Genomic DNA, 15274 nt, shown 5'->3' with positions numbered 1-15274 from the left:
AGAGCGAGAGGAGAGGCCCCACCAGCAGGCTGCATCAATCAGGGGTGGACGCGGCGAGGCGCGGACTGCGAGGGGCTGCGCGCGGGCCTGGGGGCTCCCTCAGCCGCCCTGTGAGGGGTGGGGGTCCCGTCTGCTCCGGAGCCCGAGGAGTGCTGCACTGTGGGGGCGAGCTCCACTTCTGGGCCCTCTATAGGAGACTGTGGCCCCGGACCTGCCCCCAAGGCCAGAGCTGGTCTTGGAGTGACTCGGGACAGTCGCATTTGACCCCTGTAGCGCACTGAAGCGCCCTGAAGGCGTGCGAGGAGCGGCACCTTCTGCCCAGGACCTCTGAAGGCCGTTGGATGAGGCGCCTTGTTTTGGGGGTGCCTGGACTGGACCGTTTGGCACCTGCGCCCTGCGCGCCCCGGGACGGTGTCCTCTGGCGCTGGCAGAGCCCCGAGGCCGGAACACCCCTCGGCTGAAAGAGACGGAGCTGGGATCTGGGGGGCCTGGCGGAGACCCTGTTGGCTGAAAGAGAGCGAGATGTGTTTTGGGGGTGCCTCGGGGTGCGCTTCAGACCCTCCCCGAGCAGGCTGAAGGGCTGAGCTGCGTTCTTTGGGGGGCCACCGAGGGCCACTTCGCCCAGGAGACTCAAGGGCAGAGAGCTCTGTGTTTGGGGGGGCCCTGTTCTCCGGGGCCCTTACCACCACTCGTCCGTCCTGGATTTGGGGGGCTCCGCTCTGCCCGCTGCCGAGGAGCAGACCATGAGCGAGCGGCGGAGATGCGCCGTGGCCCTCAGCACCCGGGCGCACGCCTTCTCGGTGGAGGCCCTGATCGGTTCCGGGAAGAAGAGGAAGCTGCGGGCCTGGCAGGACAGGGGGCTGGACCTATCCATAGAGGGCCTGAGCCCCCCCGGGGGCCTGGAGGGGGCCGACGAGGAGGACCCCGGACACTGCCTGGACCTGCACCCCGGTGAGTGCGCCCTGGAGGCGGCAGCGCGGGGCAGGGCAGGGGTAGGGGGGAGGGGGGCTGGGGCAGGGCGGGGGCTTGGACCTATCCATGGAGAGCCTGAGCCCCCCCGGGGGCCTGGAGGGGGCCGACGAGGAGGACCCCGGACACTGCCTGGACCTCCACCCCGGTGAATGCGCCCTGGAGGCAGCCGCAGGGGGCAGCGCGGGGCAGGGCAGGGGGGGGGGCTGGGGCAGGAGAGATTTAAACATGTTCCTAACCTGGGTGGGGGGGGCTGTCTATGGACTGGCTCACCCCGTGCCAGGGACTATATTGGCTCTTTGCAGGCACCCCTAGCGCGCACTGACATGTCCGCCTTTCACCCGGCGCGCACAGCGGGATCCCTGAACAGGACGCCCCCACACTTTGTAACCTCTGACCCTGCCAGGTTTGCGCCCAGGGACCGCAGACCCGCATTCTAGCTCATCTGGGTCCTTGCAGGGGGAGGATGTGGCGTTCAGGCCGCAGCTGCCGACCTTGGACCCGCGGAGCCAGGTTGGAGTCTCGGCTTCGGCGCAGCACCCTGTGATTCTGAGCAAATCCCTTCATCTCCCGGGGCCTGGATGAATCTGACCTTGTGGAGGGCTCTGGGGCCGAGCTCGTGCGAAATAAAACTGTAAAAATAAGACCGACGGGGGCAACCTGTGACGTCTGGTGACGGCGCTGCGCCATGTTCAGGCCAGGGGGGGGGCAGGGCTCCCCGGAATCTGCTGCCAGGGGCGACGTGTATAAGTCAGAGGCATTTTAAGGGTTTGGGTAGGGTGACCAGGCGTCCCCGTTGTGCCAGGACGGTCCCTGTTTTTAACCAGCTGTCCCAGCACATTTCAACCAATGTAGCTCCTGTCCCGGTTTTTGGAGAGGGTCGACTGAAAACGGTGGGAGGTGTTTTTTATGTTTTACAAAGCAGGGATAGGTAGCAGTTGTTTCAAGAAAGCAATTTAATTAACAGGCAAGCTACTGGGCTTAAACATTGCATTGTATGTATGTTCTTACTGCCTGTTCTGTAATGCTCTGCGGAGGAGCACTCTCATCGCATGAAGGAAAATTACAGTCCTTCTTCTATTTTGTGAAATGCCCCAGTTTTTTACTTTAAAATTCTGTTCACCCTAGGTTTGGGGGGCCCCGGGGACCTCCGTTGGGAGCAGCCTCGAATGTATGACCCGGTTTCACCCCTTTCGCGCCCTCTCTGGCCGGTCACTCCCGTCCGAATCCGAAATGTGTTTACACCTAATATTCTGGGGCAGCGGGGCGTGTTGTCAATATATAACCCATCATCAGCTCCATCATATTACAGCGAATAATCTCCGTGACCCCTCCGGCTCATTTCTCACATGTCAGGCCCTGTTTTGATCTAAAATAATCTTTGTATTGCTGTTGCATGAAACATAAACACCGCATTTCTCCGCTCAATGTCTGTAATTAAATGTCACCCACATTAAAAATGAATTCAAGAAGAGCAGCGGTATTTAAAACAATCGGTTTCAGAATGGTTCATGGTCCCCAGTGCGAGCCGCCTCTGTCAGGGGCCCCTGGAGGGCCGGGGCCCTGGGCAGCCCCCACTTTGCTCATGTCTTAAACCGGCTATGGTACAAATATTTATTTATGGGGCTCCATAGCGCCAACCCTTAGCGCCAACACTGCCTCGACGTCCCATAAAGAGATCTATATATTCTATATAGTGTGGCCTGATCCGAGGGTGCTTGAGCGCGTTGCATGGTTACACAAAGGCACTTAGTTCTTTTTGAAAGCACGTGGAGGTGAAGTGATCTGCCCAGAATCACGGGATGCTGAGCCGACGCCGAGACTCACCTCGGCTCCCAGGTTTACTTCCACTTTCCAGGTGTGTTGTAAGTAGGCCAGGGACCCCCCCCCCCGGCCCCGGAGAGGTCGCCGAAGTTCACTCTCTGTGGCCCCGGAGAGGCCAGGGGGGGCACTTCATGGGTTTCCCTCTCAATGGCGCCTCCCTGGTTCATTGGGGGGGGGGGGGTCCGTGTAAAGCAGCCGGACTCCTTCTAGCGCTTCGGAAGTCTCCGTCCCGGGGCAGCTTTGGCACTTTCTGACGTCATGAAATGCCCCTTCAATGACCCCCTCGCACGTCGTCGTCATCTTCGTAAATCTGGGATGAAATGCGTCATCGAGCTGGCCTCGGCCTGGGGTGGGGGCTGTGCGGGGGCCCCGGTGAGAGGTGCGTGAAGCCCACCCCCCCCCCACCTGCCGACATTGACATTTTTTTGCCAAAGAATCGTCATTCTGGGGATTATTGCCCCCAATACTCTCCGACCCCGCAGTGCCGGGGGTATAAAGTGCCCTAAACGTCTCACCTCTTAAGGGGACTCGAGCACTTTCTGGAATTCAGAAAAATATGATGTTCTTCTCTGAGGCTGAGGCGGCTGCCCCGGGGGCAGAGCACGGTTTAAAGCACAAGGGCGCATCAGATCGTCTCCCGGGAAGAGACTTTTAGTGATGTACACCTCCCCCCCTCCTCCCCCCATCCCCCACCCGGACTCAGAGCCGCTTTCTGCGCATTATTCTGTTTTTCTACTTTGCGCATCTCAGCGCTGCGAAGTTGCCAGGAGGCACTCAGCGCTTTTCAAAACACCTACACAAATAAATGCCATTTCTCGACTGTCGCTCAATCCCCAGAGCTGCGCGGGTCTCCACAGGACTCGAGGGCCCCTCACACCTTGAACCCTCCTGGGTGAGGCGGGGTGGGGGGGGGGGGCATGGGTCCAGCACAAGGTGCTCCGAGGAGCCAAGGTACAAGGTCGGCACTGAGGAGCCCCTGGCTGTGCGACTGCGCCTCGGCAGAGACCACCCGACCGGCTCTGGAAGGATGAAATGCCGGGGTAGGCCTTCCTGCAGGCAGCAGGTTACACAGATCTTTGCAGCCGGGCCGCAACCGACTGAGGTGTCTGACTGAAAGCCCAGAATATTTGATTTTATATTTCTGGCAAAATCTGAACTTGATAAACAAGTCTCTAATACATTCATCGAGTGAATAAAAAACATATTTAATTGAATCACACCAGTCATTTACAAGGGTTTGTTGCCAGTGTAAATGTCTCCCAGCGCTTTTCCAAACAAACTACTTATCAAACAGGCAGATTCCCTGCCTTTGAGTGACTAAGATTCATATGAAGCAGCGGAGGAGTGAGCCGGATTAATCAGTCCTGAATGATTGTAGCGCCTCGCAATTGGGAGCAGCCCCATGGGGCGCAGACGCTTTACAAAAACTGTATTTAAAAATAATTAAACTTACATGGAATGTTTGATTGTGGGGCATGCACGCGCCAAACGCAGAATGGAACGCACTGCATTATACATATATATATATATATATATATATATATATATATATATATATATATATATATATATATATATATATATATATATATATATATATATATATATATGTATGTATGTATGTATGTATGTATGTATGTATGTATATATATATATATATATATATATATATATATATATATATACGATGAAGGCTGTTAAAACAGCCGATACGCGTCCTCAGTCAAGAGTGACGTATTTTAAATAAACCGATGGATTTCCTCCATCCCTGGGTGCCGTCTCTTTCTTTGATATGGTAGGATTGTTTTGGCATTATGTGTGTGTATATATATATATACACACACACACACACACATATATATTAAAGTTACTGATGCCCAAGCACTCAATGGTACGCATTTCATCGACCTTCGGCTATATGAAAAATGAGAGACAGTGTCAAGGCGCCAACACGCCCTCACCACAGAGATTTCTGCGGGTCCTTAACGTCCTCTTTTATTTCTTTTATTTCCATTGGTTTCTCTAGCGCCCACGAGGCCTAAAAGCGCCGTGGGGAGTGCTGGGGAGCGGGGCCTAACAGCAAACCCTAAATCGAGGGGGGGTATGTCTGCCTTAGGGCCGAGGAAGAAAGTGAGCAGCGCGAAGAGTTGAATCTCCAGAAAATATATAAAGGAGATACTGAATAAAGTACCCCGCGGACCACGACGTGGCGGCCGCAGACAACTCTCCAGCTCTCACAATGGAGAGTGGGGGCCCGTGGAAAGGGGGGCTCTGCGGCTCCGTGGTGGGGGTGTCGAGGGTCATTCTGAAGCAGAAGTATCGGGTAAGGCCGCAGTGCCAGGTGAAAGGAGGAGTAGACGCATCAATGAACCAATGGTTAAAATCCGGAGCCCCGTCCTGAGACGTGCGTCACGGGGGTCAAGGGCGAGTGTAAGAGGGTGAGGGTGGAGGGGAGACGCCCCTGTGTGATGGAGCGGCACCGAGGGGGCTGCAGGACTTCAGTTACTGAGGCCACGGAATAGTTTAAAAAGAAATATATTTTATTACAGCGCCCACATTCCGTGGGAATAACTCACAGCGCTGCACAAAAGCACACGGATTAATGTACCACAAAATAATACAATAGCAGAATCTGTAACTTTTAAGTTAGATAACAAATCCACGTTTTTTTTTGTGGGAAATGCACAGTCCTTTTTTAACAAGAAAGGTTAAGAAATGAGGCATTTATTTTCTCCGAAAACATATCTTAACCGTTGCCTGACATCCGAGGAGGCCTTATGAGTTTTAACAGAAAAACAAACGGATTTTTTTTTCTCCATCTAAAAAAACACACAGATAAAAAAAGACTGTAGGACTTTATAGTTTTAATTTCCGAAAAGGCCGGAAGCGTCTGATTTATTTTTTAACGGCGTACAAAAATCGATAATATTAGCGCTATGAGATGAAGAGGTGGGCGCTGCGCGGGTGTCACCAAAGCCTGCCGGATTCTGATCTTTAGTTGGTGAATTATTCCTCCTAATCCCGGGTGTATCTACGGGGACTTTAGTAATGAGAGGGTGTTTGCCGTCGTGCGCAGCACTCACGGCCGCCTCCATCCACTCACAACTGTTTTTAGCTAAAAACGGGAAATTTAAAACTGTAGCGTTTGCGGAATAGCGAGAGGGACAGCGGCGCTGTGCGCGTGTTTTTCAGTTTAATATTTTAGCTGTATATTCTTTACATATTTATCATTAATTGATTTGTTTGTTTATTTTTGGCGTGTACTGCCGGGCCTGCGCCGAGCCACTACCACATGTACTGATGAGATATTAGATTTTACGCGGACTGTGGAGCCGCCCGGCTCCCGTCTGACTCGTTTTACGCACCTTTCCTCCTCCTTTTCGCACAGTTTCACCCGCTGCCTTGTGCCAGCCTCCCTGGAGACCAAAGCTTGGTGAAAAGTGATGCACAAGACACTGGCGCGAGGTGGGGTGAACTATCATCACACTCAGCCCGAGACGGATTAGAGAGTTAATGTCTGTTTGTGACCTGTAGGTCAAGAGCTTGAATGTGGCAGGGCCAATCCAGCCTTCCAGTCTTCCGAGCTGGTAAATGAAGTACAATACACCGAATGGGAGCAACAATGTGGTAAAAGCAGTTATTAGAATATGACATTATTAGAACTTATATACCATGCCGTGCGTGGGCACCACTGGGCATCTGGCCCCAGGTATGGAGGCAGGCTGAAGAAATGCGGGCATCCGGAGGGTGAATCCACGTCTCCGCGCGCTCTGACGCCGGCCACAAGACGCACAGACGCGCCGGGACCCTTTTTATCCAAATGCGTATTTACGCACAAGGGCGCGCCCGGCCGCGCCCGAGGGGGTCGTGACTTTAAGCCTTTTCTCGAGCAGACGGGCCGCGTGCAGGTTACACCGAGGGTCACGCAGGGCTGGGGCAGGGCCCTGTGTCCAGCAGGAGGGGGCCTTAGGAGGGGTCCAGGCGTGGTTCGGAGACGCACAACTTTTTGGCCGAGAGCGTTTCCGTTCGGAACTTGCGCACTGCCGCATGTTTCGGACGACAGCTCTGGGCGTACATTTTAAATAAAATGACGCTGCCACCGTTCTTGATTTTGCTCACAGATGCAGCCGTTCGCACACTCCGTTAGAAGGCGCCTACCGTGCGCGACCGTTTGACGAAAGAAGGTAAAACCTTAAATGCGGCGCAGGATCAACAGTAATAAAAAGCATCGCCGGGACACGTTTCGGAAAATCCAAACGTGCCCTTGAGCCTGTGTGGTGTTGCGCGGCCTGAGTTGGTGAGATCTGTTTAAAGTGCCCCAGCAATAAAAACAGATACATACACTGATTCCTCGGTCATGAGAGGGTCAGTGTTTCCCACCCTTGAACGAGCCCCTATTTCTGCAGGTGTGTGTGTGGGGGGGGGGGGGGGGGGGGGGGATTCCGAGTTGATTGATATGTACTGTGCACAGTCAGTACCGGGTGCATTCAACACATCAGCCTTCGTTACATTTTAGCAGAATTGAATAGAGAAAAAAAATCACCTGTGGACTCTGGCGCAGTGACCACCAACATCTACACTTTATCCAGGGAACACTCGGATTCAAGATCACGGCCTTAGTCGGAGAGGTAGATAGAAGACAGACAGACAGATAACAGAGAGACAGAAAGACAGACCGATTACTTTTCCTCAGCTACAGAATGTCAATGTCTGATGGCTGAGATGTCCCGCCCCACACGTCTCTAACGTGTATTCCTGACTGTGAGCCGTGGGCTGTAGACAGCTCTTTCCAGCCAGGGTCTGCGGCCCGCGGAGCGCCGTGGGTGTGAGGGTCTGTGGGGGTCGCCCAGGACCCCCGTAAGGCGCCTTTACTTCAGGTGAACAGATCGGCTTGCTGATGTCTGAGTGTGTCTGTGTGTGCGGGTCTGTCTGTTTGTCTGTTAAGGCATGCACATCTTTAAATGCTTTTATTGTACATAATACAGTAGGATAAAACTCATATTTTATAGGGAAACATGGAATATGAAAAAAATGTCACAGTTTCCTGTGAAATACAGATTTTATAATGTCGGACGTCAAACCATTCCGCAGAGCTTCAACCATGTAACGACCACTCGGACCTGTGCCGCGGCTTAGTAAATTGTGCAGCAGATACTCAAAAGATGTTCCACATTCTATGTCTGGGTTATTTTTAACCATTTGAGATAGAAATAACATTTTTGATAAATTCAGCACATTTTGCCCATTAATGCAGAAAATCCATAATTGTTGGGAGTGCGTCAAATGTACTTAATTTGATTCCACATAATTATGGGAAATGTTGGTACCGTGATGTGAAATTACATGTAATTATGCGAAATGCAAATCCGTCTTTAGAATTAAATTGTTGCACAAAATGCTGCCTGTGTCAATGTTTGTTGCAAAGATGCGTTTCAAGCTCCAAAGAAGCGCAAACACCTCCACCCTCCACGCCGCTCCGCCCCGCGCCGCTCGTGCACTCTGCGACCGCTCTCCTGTGCTCGACGGGGGATTCCACGAGGCACCCTGGGGGCATTTACGGAATCTTTTGTAACACGTGTAATTCAACATTTGTGAAATAACCTTTGTGTAATCTAATAGTCTCCCGCGCCTAATAATTATGTGGTAAAAGCTTTACCAGAGAATTGCTTCAATCCCTGACCCTCGCCGCTGCCCGCATTATTAAACATGCTGACGCCAGGCAGTGGCCACTGTCAGCTGCGCTTTGGAGACAACAGCCTTCCCAAGCTGATTGCTCAAAGATATATGTATAATATGAAACTACATTATGAGAGCCATATGTAATATGCTCCTCTGATGGCAAAGCAGGATCTGGGCACATTTACAAACCACTTGACCTTCAGCCTCGTGCCTTATAACGTCACCAGGACTGCTTGATGGCACTACAGCACCTATGGGACCATATGACATGGTTTCCGGTCATGTATTCTCTGCCTCTCTCTCTCTAAAGATATATATATGACGTGCACGCAAGGAGGCCCCGCTCGTCGTGTCCAGGGGTTCAATGTGGCTTTGCGGGGGAATTATCCTCACCGCTGGAACCGCTGCTTCCCTCGAGGAGGAGACACCAGGTGACACTGAGTCAACGTCGCTTATATGGCGCGCGCACTTACGAAATGTGCCTTTCTGTCTGTGTTTACCTCTTGATGTGGGACTTTGCGGCAGAGCGAGGGGGAAGCGAAGATTGATTTACTGAGTAGAGCGGCTCCAACTCCACCAAAAGCTTCCACTGAGGCAGCGTTAATGGAAAGAAGTGAAATGCATTACGGGACATGTGCGCCATGAGGTCACAACATCGACAGAAGATCGACAAACTGCCTGAGTGAAGTCTGAACAAAGGAGGGAACTCTGATCAACCAATAGGAGTGAAGGAAGCCATCGAAACACCGGACTTCCGAGCGTCCACTGAAGGGCACTGAAAAAGACACTGTTGTCGAAACGTGTCTGCCTGTCTATATTCATATGCATATATATATATGTGTGTGTTGCATAACGAGGAATGGGCTCAGAGGGCTTCAGCCCCCCCCCCCCCCATCGCGGGTGACAGCCCGGGCTAAGTCTTAAAAAACTGAAGTCTTAAAAAATGAATCCCTTTGGGAAATACTTTTAATGCACAGAAAATACTGACTTCTCACTCAACCTCGGTTTCACCACCGAGGCCGCACACCAGCCAATCAATCAAAATATACATGTTTCTTCATTAGATTGTCAAAATTTCATAGAAACAATATAAAAATGGATAAAATAGAGCCATGCACTATAAGAATAAAAAAACATTCCCCAATACAATATTCAACGTTATTGTTCAATAGATTATTGCAATTTCCACACGGAAAGACGGTTCATGAGAAATCGAAGTGCAGGTGAGTTCTGAATTTTAACATTCCATCCAATTTCAAGTATTGTGAGGAAGATATCCTGTAACGCAAAAGATTCAGATTCCACAATAACAAACAAGTAAATACTGTTTCTTTATAAAAAATGACCAAGAAGCAACGCGTTTCGGTGGTAATCGTAGGTCCAACCACCTTCTTCAGGCTCAATGATAACAGTGCTACAATACCATCACTTGGAATCTTTTTTTATGTGTGTGAAGAAACTGGGAACATCACCTTCATGGTGACAACTTCAATCAGGGCCTCACTTCCGCTTGTTTTTTGTCTATTAATGTATTCCAGTTCGTCAACCCTGCGGTATAGTCAAACCCTCCACCTAGGGTAGGCGAAAAAAAACTCTTCTTTAGGTCAGCTACTTTCTTATGGAACGGGGCACATAAACAACAAGATGACCAATTCAAGATAAAATGTGATTTTACTGGTTGAAGTTTAAGTTGAAGTTGGGGGAATTCATAGAGCGCTCGTGCACCAAAAAGGTTTCATGCCGCACCCGAGCACTTCACAGGTCTTTAAAAGACAATTTGCTTGTTAATGAGGCTTTGTTGTTCTTTCACCCCTTCTTATATATATATATATATATCACTCAAACACAGCTCAGTTTTGCTGGGTGTACCGCGCTTCTCGGGTGGTGCGACCCATAAAACGGCAGAGCCCGCCGTATGACTCCCACCAAACTTGAAACAAGTCGGGCCGCACTCACAGGTGAATTTCAAGTCCTTTATTCCTCAAAAATGAATGTAAGCCAGGGCCATGAAGTGTCCCTGGGTTACTTAAATTCTCGAATTTGGTAGGAAAAAAAAGAAAAAAGATAAAAAATGTAATATATATATATATATACACACACACATAAACACAAACACACATAGATAGATGGATGGAACCAGGGTCATACCCCGGATGCTGCAGTGAACATAATGTGCACAGGTACAGCCTTATTTACAGGCCTCTTGCGCCGCCGTTGAGCCACTTTTTCCGTGTTAAAAGTGACGTAGGAGCGGCGCAAGTGGCTTGTAAATAGGCATGTAGTGCGCACATGGGAAGCCTGTGCCACGTATGGCCGCCTCTTGACATTTCGTCATTTTGTGAAAATAAGTGATCATTAATCATCTATCTAATTGTGTTACAACGTTTCAATCAGTACAAGATATTATGTACCAGTCCTCTGAGCGTGCCTTAATTTGAGCTGGTGCTTTCAGGGGCGGGGGGGGGGGGAGGGGGCTGACTGGCACGCAGTTTTGGGGACCAATGCCTATTTTTCAACCTCCGACTTTCACATGAGAGTGAAACACTGGACAGAGAGAAAGAAAGAGGGAGAACAGACAGGAAAGGGTGAGAAAAGAAGAGAGCCGGGAGGAAAGCACCCAAAAGGGTCAAATAAAGGGGTTCGGGGTGCCGGTGGTGGCTGAAGGAGGCATGAGGCGGAGTGAGGGCTGCTCGCCTTGGTATTCAACCCCCGCCCTTCTATAGCGCCTGCCGTGCACCTCGAAGTTCAACTTTTGACTCCAGACACCTATCTAAACTTTTATAAATTAACCCCTGCGACCCAGGGTTGCCTCCTTTATCTCTTTCATGCTAAGAGCTGCAACGCCCACTTCTATGCTTTCGGCGCTACATAAACACCCCAAGAAATCATACAAACGTGTTGTGTTTACCTTCAACACGTCACGCAAATGCAATGAACGCGAGTGCAAAACATTGGAAACAGTAACACAAATCACACAGCCGGGACCCCTCCTGAGAAACCGAGAGGCAGAGAGGGAGAGAGAGAACGAGAATGATAAGGGACCAGTGGGGGCCCCACGGCTCTGGGGCGCCGCAGACCGCGGGCCCGTTATAGCGCCTTCCTAAGAGCAGGAGCGCAGGGTCGCAGGAAGCGCTGGCAGAGAGCGCCCCCGGGCCCGAGGCGGGGTCCAGAATGTGCACCGAGGGCGCTTTCGGCATGGGGTCAGCGCCCGGAGAGGCCGTCCATGGCACCCCCGCCGCCCCCCCCTCCCATCGCCCCCCCAACCGCAGAGGCTAAAAACAGACCCTCGTCCTTCTTCTTTGCAACAACAAGCTGCATGTGAAGTGGCATCGCCCCAGACATGTCGGTAATAAATAATAGATCAATACAGCGGAGCGATGGCTTCAAGGCGCGCTGCACCCGTTTCGGGCTTTTCCGATTTCTTCAGCAGCGGTTCACACTCTCCTGACCTGTTGCAGGAAGGGTGCCCAGCGCCGGCTGCACTGCTGGGGGCACAGCGAGGCCTGTGGCAGGCTCACACCCTGGTACCCAACACCAGCCTGTCCTACTGGGGGGACATATTGAGGCCTATTTATGACTGACCCCGTACGCTGGTGGCCAGCGGCGGCCTGCCCTCCTGGTTGGGGGGGGGGGGGGGAGGGGGGCATATTGTGGCCTGTGGGAGGACTCGTGCCCTGGTGCCCAACACCAGCCTGCCTTTTTGAGGGGACACATTTCAGCAGCGCCTGTGCGCTCCATCGGGCCGCATCGGAAAGGACATATTGTGGCTGCGAGTACCCCCGTGCCCAGCGCCACCCTCTCCTCTAGGGGGGGCAGGTCACCGGGGGCCGCTGCTGACAGCTGGGAGGGGGTGCCTTACACCAGCACCCCAGCCCGGCCTGAGCTCGGAGGCCCCAAGCTCTTTCTAGAAGGGCTCGGGCTTTAAGAATAACAAGGGGCGCATCTGCGCCTAGAGTCGCACCACAACAGTGATTGAAGCGCCGAGAAGCCGCCCAGTGTGTGGCGAGGCGGTGGAAAGGGTCGGTGCTGGGCGCCGTTTCAATCCGCACAGGGCGGGCTCGGCCTTTCATCCTTCAGCTGTGGGTACTGTTTAGCCACCTTGACCGAACTGAGTTCGAGGTGTGGGCGCTACACGGAGGAGCAACGACAGAGCCTTATAATATGAATATCACCCTGAGCTTCAAACGGGCCTCAGAGTGAAAGAATGACAGCTGACTGACCTCGGCCCGCACCCTGCGTCTCCTGGTGTGCGCAACAAGATGCGCCTCGCGGAGTCCTGGGGGCTCTCTGGGGTGCCCCCTGTGCCACTGCTGCCAGCAGAAGACTCTCTGGGCGGTCAGACTTCGACAGACTCTGCAGCTGAAAGCGCTCAACGCGCCCTGAAGCGGCTAAGGTGGCGGCGCAGCGCTCTGGGCACAATATGAATCTTAGCAAAACCAAATGGTATTCATCCTATTCTTAATGCTGTGCGCAGCTTGCGGTGCGCTGCGCCCTCTTTGCGCTCTCGCTCTTTGCAGATGCGTGAACAGGCGCACAGTTTGAAGATACCAGGCCGAAGCGCTGGTGGCGCGGACGCTTCTGGGCGCTATACTACTCTTGAGTTGAGCGGCTGCTGCGCAGATGTCTCCCAGGCTCGGCCTTTCATCCTTTGGAGGTCGATACCGGGGACGGTTTGCAATTCGAGGCTCTTGAAGCCGCCAGGCAGCCGGACCCCGCCTGGGTGCGCGTCCCCTGGCCCCTCGCCTGACCTCAAGTATCCAGTCACTGCGTGCACTGCCCTCAGCTGTGTCCGTGCACGAGTCCGTGCTCAGGCAGCCGTGAACAGTGCACTGGTTCTGTAGCGTACCGGGACCTCGCCTCAAAAAACAAAGATTCAGCAGCAGATCTGGGCAGCGCTGGGGCAGCTCCTCTCCGCGGAGTCCCCCAAACAGCTTCCCAAAAATGTCTCTCGACGTGTGGATTCTTGTGGATGAAATTCGTACCCTCCAGCTGTGTAAGTATAGCTATCACCAAGCGCCAAGAAGCAGCTGAGCAGCGCTGACCCGGTGGCCTGTTTCTGAAAAACACAAATGTTACGGTAGCTCATGGGGTTATTGTGCGTGTTACTGCTGCGGGTGCAGCCTCGGGTTACAAGGATGACGACCTCGGACTGATTTGTCCTTTCACACCGTGGGAGTGCAAACGAATAGCGCCACGAAGTTAGGCAGCAGTAAGACGCGCTTCTAACCGAGCTCTGACGACACGTGTATTTGATATTGTTATTATCGGTTTAGTTTGTGGCATGAACAAACACTTCTGTCCATCTATTAATAACTATAAATTAATAGCCACCTTTCGTAGCCAAGGCTCAGGTCTTCGAAGCACATTAACATCTTGAGCCTGCGGGAGAGGCCACGGACGCCATTTATTGTGCATTAGGCATGTAATCAGCCGCTCATTAGAGCACCGCCACCGCCACCCGCCACATACACACTCCGCCCCCCCCCCCTGTGTTGGGGGCGGCTCTTCCTGTTAACACCCCACTTTTTATGGCCTCTTAGTTTTGTGCTTTTAACGAACCGCTGCTTGCAGCCCGTACTTCCCTGCAGCAGGACACATGAGAGGGCCGTGGTATAGCGCCTACTTCTTGGCTGCGCGCACGTTCAGGCACCTTTCATGTCTCTTAGCTAAGGGAACTAAGACGGAGGGGGTGGCTTGATTTGCCCAGGGTCACGCAGTTCGGCCGTGGGGGAAACTGGGCTTGGGAGCGGAGATTCTGGTACCGGCCCCAGCCCCTCGAGCCCTGCAGCGCCCAGGCGCAAAGAGACGGCCTCGCCTCTGTCATGGGTTCCTGCAAGCCCCGCCCCCTCCTACCATGTGGAGGGGGTTCCGTGGGGCGGGGAGGGGCAGGGTGGGGTGTAGTAAACACCGGAATATGGATGAACAGAGGTAAGTAAACAATTAAGCAAATAAAACAAAAGTTGTTGCGCGCGCTGCGTCGCCATTTCTAATAGAAAAAGAGGAAAAAAAAATTGGAAAGTGAAGACTACAGCGAGAAAGACAAAATGCACATGATTAGTTTTGTAGCAAAGAAATAAAGATATATTAAATCTTAACTTGTGGTTCCAGGAGTCATGTCTGTGTAGAAAATGAAAAATTATGAGCAAATTAGTAAAGTGCATATAAATAAAGAAGCAAAATATAAAACTGAACATTTTAAAATGTTTCTAAAGATGAAGACATTTTTAAATTGGAGGCTACAAATGGAGTCAGTCTCCGCAGGTTGATTTGTAGCTGCAGTCGAGTGTATCAAACTGAAAATTTGCAACAAAAGTTATAATTTAGATTTTTTAACTTCTTAACCGCAGCGGCAATTCCGTTGCGGTGCGGCAGTTTAGCGAAGTGGGAGGGGCCGCGTCGATTAACAGACGTGCGCGCCACTACGGAGGTAGTGATCGCAACGGCCGTTGGCCGACGAAAGCATGGAAGGGGTTAAATATGTGTTTTTTATTTAATAAAATATTTAATCTTTAATTGATGAAGTTTGAGTCTGTGTTTTTGAGTGTGGTCTTGTGGTGCAAATCATCTAAATGGCAAATCATCTAAATGGGTCATTCAGTAATAACTCAGGGGTGTTCCGGGCTCCCCAAATTCCAGTAAATGTTAAGTGGTGTCAGCAGAAGTCTAAAGGATGAGAACCGCCATATTGTGTCTTCAGAAGTAAAACACCACGAGCATCAATTGAAAATATTACTCACTTGTAAATTTAATAGGACAAAGAACAGAAATTGATTTAGCCTGCAATCAATTTCATATTTCCTTT

At 51.7% G+C, this 15274-nt stretch overlaps 1 protein-coding gene across 2 annotated transcripts in view; it reads left to right on the top strand.

Annotated features, from left to right (window-relative positions):
- The first annotated feature begins 565 nt into the window (after nt 1-565).
- Nucleotides 566-15274, top strand: part of TBX15 (T-box transcription factor 15) — a 192588-nt gene continuing 177879 nt past the window's right edge. The window contains exon 1 of one of the 2 annotated variants that reach the window (XM_086935839.1): nt 566-951. In XM_086935839.1, the coding sequence (XP_086791965.1) occupies nt 744-951 (208 nt within the window). In that variant the 5' untranslated portion in view covers nt 566-743. Of the gene's footprint in view, nt 952-1033; nt 1118-15274 lie in introns of those variants that run through there. The other variant, XM_086935840.1, reaches the window with a different exon arrangement.

The sequence above is a fragment of the Lissotriton vulgaris genome, chromosome 8 (genome assembly GCF_964263255.1).
Source record: "Lissotriton vulgaris chromosome 8, aLisVul1.2, whole genome shotgun sequence".
In the NCBI taxonomy this organism is placed as follows: domain Eukaryota; kingdom Metazoa; phylum Chordata; class Amphibia; order Caudata; family Salamandridae; genus Lissotriton; species Lissotriton vulgaris.
Note: the sequence above shows the minus strand (reverse complement) of the source record. Positions and strands in the feature narration are given on the sequence as shown.